The sequence below is a fragment of the Scylla paramamosain genome, chromosome 15 (genome assembly GCF_035594125.1).
Source record: "Scylla paramamosain isolate STU-SP2022 chromosome 15, ASM3559412v1, whole genome shotgun sequence".
In the NCBI taxonomy this organism is placed as follows: domain Eukaryota; kingdom Metazoa; phylum Arthropoda; class Malacostraca; order Decapoda; family Portunidae; genus Scylla; species Scylla paramamosain.
The window spans coordinates 18,110,578-18,117,250 of NC_087165.1; the positions used below are offsets into that span (position 1 = coordinate 18,110,578).

Here is a 6,673-nt window from a genome sequence, read left to right on the forward strand (position 1 = left end):
CATCTTTTGTAACTCTACAAATTTAAAGATGACACATGAAAACTCTTTGAATGACATGGGAGTGATGCCATGCGTTGTGCAGTCACCTTTATAGGGGAGCTAGGCATCGGAGTATGCAGGGTACGTTTAAGTCTTTTTCCCACGTCCTCTCCTGCTGTGGATTCTCTCGTTCTACAACATGGTCATCATTAACATCATCATCATTGTCTACCACTTGTTCCGTCATTGCGAGGCTTCATCTTGGCAACAATGACCGAAAAAGTTGAAGTAATAATAATGAGAGAGAGAGAGAGAGAGAGAGAGAGAGAGAGAGAGAGAGAGAGAGAGAGAGAGAGAGAGAGAGAGAGAGAGAGAGAGAGAGAGAGAGAGAGAGAGAGAGAGAGAGAGAGAGAGAGAGCATAAGCAAATTCAGAATAATAAGAAAAATACAACCGGAAACCAACACTTACATGTCACAACAGCAACATCCTTACTCGTCATGTCTTGTCTCGTCTCTTCATTTGTATTCCTGTTCGAAATAAATAAAAATAAATAAATAAATAAACAAAATTTATACAAGTGCAGGAAGCAAATCGCGAAGGATGAGTTTCTACACCGTTTTTTGTTTTCCGTTTCCCAAACTGCTACTGAGCAACTTACCATACCCAATTCATTGATAAAATGGTGAATAAACATATGCAAAATACACTAAACCACCCCTCAATTTTTTTTTATAAACTAAGGAAAAACTGTCACGAAATCTCAACAGACATGAAATTAATAATGAGAGGTAGCAGGGTTTGGAAGATGTACGAATGTGTGAGGAAAAGAGCGCCCTATAACCTCAAGTCCTAAACTTTTGTCCAGCAGTGGAATCACAGAGGCTGGAAATGATGATAAATACAACATAAACACTACTTTAAGCCACGGTCACCCATCCGAACACCGTTTAATCCCACCGTCTCCCCAGTCATGGCCAATTAATGCAGCTTTGTCCTCAGTGTCCCGTGCCAGCCACTCATCCTTTTCCCACTCAACCGAAGGGCGCCAGACATTCCCCTTTCCATCAGCTCACTTCGTCGCCTCAGGCATGCTATCATGATTCTCACATTTCGTTCCTTCAATCTGTTCTCCAGGGTTGGTCATCGTCTCCAGTTACTTCCCTCCTCTGAGCGTCTTTGTTCCCTAAAACAGATCATCTTAACATTTTGTGCACATAACGGGCAGTGATTTTTATTATTTATTTATTTATTTTTTTTACATAAGAACATAAGAACATAAGAAATAATTGAAGCTGCAAAACGTGACCAGGCTTACACGTGGCAGTCCCTGTATGAAATATACCTCCAAGAAATACCACCTGTCATCCCCATCCATAAATCCGTCTAATCTTCTCTTAAAGCTCCCTAATATCTTAGCACTTACAACATGATTACTGAGTCCGTTCTACTCATCTACCATTCTATTTGAGAACTAATTTCTTCCTGTCTCCTTCCAAAACCTAAATTTTTCAAGCTTGAACCTGTTAATTCTTGTTCTATCCTGGTTGCTGATCCTAAGAATTTTGCTTACATCCCCCTTGTTATAACCCCTATACCACTTAAAGACTTCTATCATGTTCCTTCTTAACCTACGTCTCTCTAAAGAATGTAAATTTAACAGCTTCAATCTCACCTCGTAAGGAATACTCCTCATCCCCTGTATACTTTTAGTCATTCTCCTCTGTACTGATTATAATAGACCTATATCTTTCCTGTAATGTGGGGACCAGAACTGCACAGCGTAGTATAGATGAGGTCTGACCAGCGCCAAATATAACTTTAATATTACTTCGGGCCTTCTACTTTTAACACTCCTAAAAATGAATCCTAGTACCCTATTTGCCCTGTTTCTGGCCTCTACGTATTGCTTACCTAGACGGAGTTCAGAGCTAACTGTAACTCCTAAATCTTTTTCGTACCCTGAACACACCAGAGTTTCGTTGTTTATTGTGTACCTTCTGGATGGGTTTCTCTACCTATGCTAAGTACTTTACATTTGTTGATGTTGATCAACAAATAAGAAGAATTCTGCCATATTACGGCGTTTAACTCTGTGACTGCTCAGTAGAATGGTCTGATGAAGATTTTTAGAGTATAATTTTGAAAACACCACCGACAGCACAAAGGGTCATCGAGTAGCTCAGAGATTTTCGTACATGATTGTTTTCATGCCCGTAGACATGTCTAGGATTCTCTTAAAGAAGTAATTAGTGTTGTTTTACCATTACCAGTCCTACCCCCATAAGTATTATCGAAGGTTTTCCTTATACACATGTATTTGCAGAGGCATGAGTTGATGTTTTCCTTTTCATTAAGATTTGCTTTGTGACGCGTACTTGTTTTCCTTTCTCAGGGTCTGGTGCCACCCCAGTTCATCTTTTGGTTCCATAACAGCAAGATGATCAACTACGACCAGTCTCGCGGAGGCATCACGGTCGCCATGGACCACAGGGTTCCGACCACCTCAAGACTTACCATCATGAACGCCAGCCTCATGGACTCTGGAAACTATAGCTGCACTGCCAACAACATCATTCCCGCATCCATCTTCGTATTTGTGTCAGAAGGTAAAACTATTACTATAAACAAAATTAGTAGTGACATGACAACAGCGATAGCACTGTTAGTATTCGTTATCCCATTACTTAGTAGAGTACAAATTATATAATATATATCACATTTTAAATGTCAAGTATTTTCCCCACTAATGAGTGAATCATCTAGCGTAGCGATTCGTTACTTCCAATAGCACATTATGACTGGTCGTTTTTGTGTCACTGACTGGCAATTTTACCAAAAAAAAAGCTGAGAAATAGTAATCTTATTTATTTTATTCACTTTACGTTCAGTCATGTAAAGGGATAGTTACAAAAACCTACTAAGCATGAAGACACGTGATGGTTCCGAACCCTCAAACCTGCCCAGTCCGCCACCTGTAATCTACAGTTGTGATTCATCTCCCCTCTCAGTCTTGTTGTTACTATCACGCCATTGGTTGGAAATACTTTTATAGCATTATGAAATATGTTGGAGATACCATAAAGAAGTACGAGATCCTATCCTGGTACCGAGAACAAACAGACTGAAGGATTTTACAACTTAAACGTGGCTTGCAGCAGATGACTAGGTACCATTCTGATAGTTTCCAAGACTTAGACAGCGTGCAACTTGACCAGACAGCGTCAAAATCTCATGTATTTTAAACAATCAGAGGAATTATATATTATAATGAAATGTGCTAATCGCTGATATGCAAGTATTAACGTTCTCTTCTTTACATTTCAGGAGACTTCAAGACTGCAGCCATTCAGCGCCTTGAGTCAAGCACGACAAGTGTGACAAAAGCCAGCAACATTAATTTCCTCCTTCATCTGTTCTCTTCCCTCCTGCTTTACTTAATGAACCTCACTCAGCGCGGAACCTGATTGGCCTCGCCACCTTCCTCAGGTGGAGGCGTGTGGCTGCCTCACCACCACATCAGACGAGTGTTACTTCAACATCTTAACTGTTGATAAATGTTGCTTGAATTTGATAATTACACATTCGTTTTCCTTTCATTATGCCAGTGACGTTTCTTAGCGTGATGATTATGTAAGGTGTTATTTCTAAAGTTTACTAACCATTCATATTATGGTTACAATTCTTTTTATAACACACACACACACACACACACACACACACACACACACACACACACACACACACATACACACATGGCCAGACATTAGCCAACCACTACAAAAACAATTATGATTTCGAGGAGAGAATTTCTTAAATATATCGTACAATTAAAACAAAAAGTTGCTAATCGTAGTAATGGTTGCCATGTGATACTATAAAAACTTTACGACAAACTTCCATGATCAATAAATATGATGAACGAGATTATCCCTTCCCGCTCCATGTATTACCAGTCACATTAATGTATTACCATTCATAAGGTTCTTTTACAATAAATATGTAGCTATTTGTGATATGTGTTACAAGGATATTCAATAAAATGAGGTGATAATATTAATTGCTGTTAATTACCGTTTTACAGCCTGTCTCATTTTGCTTCGAAATACGTACTTTTTGGATTCTTCGACTTTTCTTATTTGAACACCTATTAAGATAACATGCAGCAGATTTCTTTTGTCGTCAGAATGTCGGCATTCGTGCATTTACTCGGAGTGAACAAAATAGCAAATGATAAAGTCAATCCTTATCCAGTGTCATGGGACACATCCGAGGTGGTCTACTCTAATAGCACAAGCATAACAAAATAGTTCCTTGAAACAACACAGCACTGCAAAAAGAAACAGCAGAAGATAAAAGAAAATAATAACTAGCCAAGGACATGAAGACAATAGCACTGTGCCAGACTTTGAGATTATAAATTAGTGTTGAAGAATTCAGTGCTCCTTACACTGCCGGGAAGAGTCCATTAGGGTTCGGCTCTTAGCCCCTGCCAACACTGTTACTGCATCGTATGTACGTGTACACACACACACACACACACACACACACACACACACACACACACACGCACACACATAAATAAATAAATAAATAAATAAATATATAAATGAATAAATAAATAAATAAATAAATAAATAAATAAATAAATATATATATATTTGAACACCTATTAAGATAATATATATATATATATATATATATATATATATATATATATATATATATATATATATATATATATATATATATATATATATATATATATATATATATCCCTGATTATTCAAGAATTTGTCTTTTACGTGAAACAACAAAAGAAGACCCTGAAGAAATGGTGTCGACTGTTGTATGGAGAAACATTATTTAAAATGTATTCTGCAGTAACATCTTGATGGTTCGGTGCTAAATTTTGCAGGATTTAAACAGCATTGCATTAAGGTTTCTATCATGGCAGTGGTGTGAGTATGACATGTTACCTTTAGCAGTGTTGCATATTCATGATTTGGGTAAGCCTGCTCGCACCCCATTCAGAATGAATAGTTAACATACTGCACATGTATAGTTAATGAATCGCGTGGGAAAATTACCTTGAATGTGTGGTGGTTGTGAATGAGAATCCCGATCTCAGACATTGTCACTGTATAGTGAGAAACCGTTGTGGATGTTTCTATTGATTTATCGTTCAGTCTCTCTCTCTCTCTCTCTCTCTCTCTCTCTCTCTCTCTCTCTCTCTCTCTCTCTCTCTCTCTCTCTCTCTCTTTAATATCTACCTACCTACCTATCTATCTGTGAATATCCATCTCGGTTTATTTACACACACACACACACACACACACACACACACACACACACACACACACACACACACACACGCATACATGCATGCATGCATGCATGCGCACGCGCGCACGCGCGCACGCATGCATACACACACACACACACACACACACACACACACACACACTGAATGTATAATGAGCCACAATGGGATTCCAGCTGCCCTTCAACACGCAGGGTTTGCCGCAGAAACTCATTAAAGTAGAAAGGTTACCACGAAAACCCTTTATGTTATTTTTTTTTCCAGGTCGAGGTAAACACTTAGAGAATAATAACACCACTGTGAAGAGCTACTCCAAATATATCCCTTTACGATACTGACTTCAGAGCTTCTTCTTTGGGCACGCTATAGTACACGTGGAGACTTCCTCTCGGATTCGGAAATACGGGATTTCTCATAATTATTTCCTGCTTCTTCACAATTGTTCCATCTTATCACCGACCTCACACATTTCACAGAGATATCGGCCCTCAAGATGTTGCTATTTCCATCATACCTGTCCCAGCAGCACTAACTTATTCATCAGTGGTCTGTCATATGCGCCACACAACAAGATATTTTCACTTTAATGTTTAAGTTACATTCCACTTCCTGGAACACAATGTCATCGTTGTCACAATACCTCTTGCCTCCTCACTTCATATCTTAAACATAACTAACACAAGACTTCCACCACTAAAATAAAAATAATAATAATAATAATAATAATAATAATAATTAATAAATAAATCTTGCAGTGTCAGAACAACGAACATTTCATCTAACTGCCCCAACAAATTTCCTCTTGACCTTTTCAGTCTCCTACAGCTGCAAGCCTCACAGCACCAATACAAATGTCCTCCTGTCCTCCCTCACCTTCCTCGGTAACAGGCGACAAACATCATGAACTGCGAAAGTCATTAAAATGCACCCAGGACATACTTCAGCGTTGGCAAAATAATTAAACAGTTTTCTCAGGAAACGTACACACCATATTTTAAGAGAGAGAGAGAAATATATATATATATATATATATATATATATATATATATATATATATATATATATATATATATATATATATATATATATATATATATATATATATATATATATTCTACTTAGGCCTGATGAGTGTATTGGTAACATGAATATACATACACCACAAAAAGGCAAAAATTAGGACAAGAAAGGACACTAACATTGTTTTCTGTAAAACAAACAGCAACAGCAGCAACAACAAAATGAACAAAGGACAGAAACAGATTGTATAAAGCGCCAGGTTGATAGAGTAATACAATAACCGCAGAAAATGAGAGTCAAGCAACTTCTTTCCTAGTGAAAATAAAGAAACCGTGTGAGTGTAAAGAAGCAG

General features: G+C 37.9%; 1 protein-coding gene across 2 annotated transcripts in view; it reads left to right on the forward strand.

Moving 5' to 3' along the window:
- LOC135107555 (zwei Ig domain protein zig-8-like) overlaps positions 1–4,034 on the forward strand; it is an 81,750-nt gene extending 77,716 nt beyond the window's left edge. For both annotated transcript variants that reach the window (XM_064017556.1, XM_064017555.1), the window contains 2 exons: positions 2,374–2,587; positions 3,306–4,034. In XM_064017556.1, the coding sequence (XP_063873626.1) occupies positions 2,374–2,587; positions 3,306–3,445 (354 nt within the window). In that variant the 3' untranslated portion in view covers positions 3,446–4,034. The remainder of the gene's footprint in view (positions 1–2,373; positions 2,588–3,305) is intronic.
- The last annotated feature ends 2,639 nt before the right edge of the window (positions 4,035–6,673 follow it).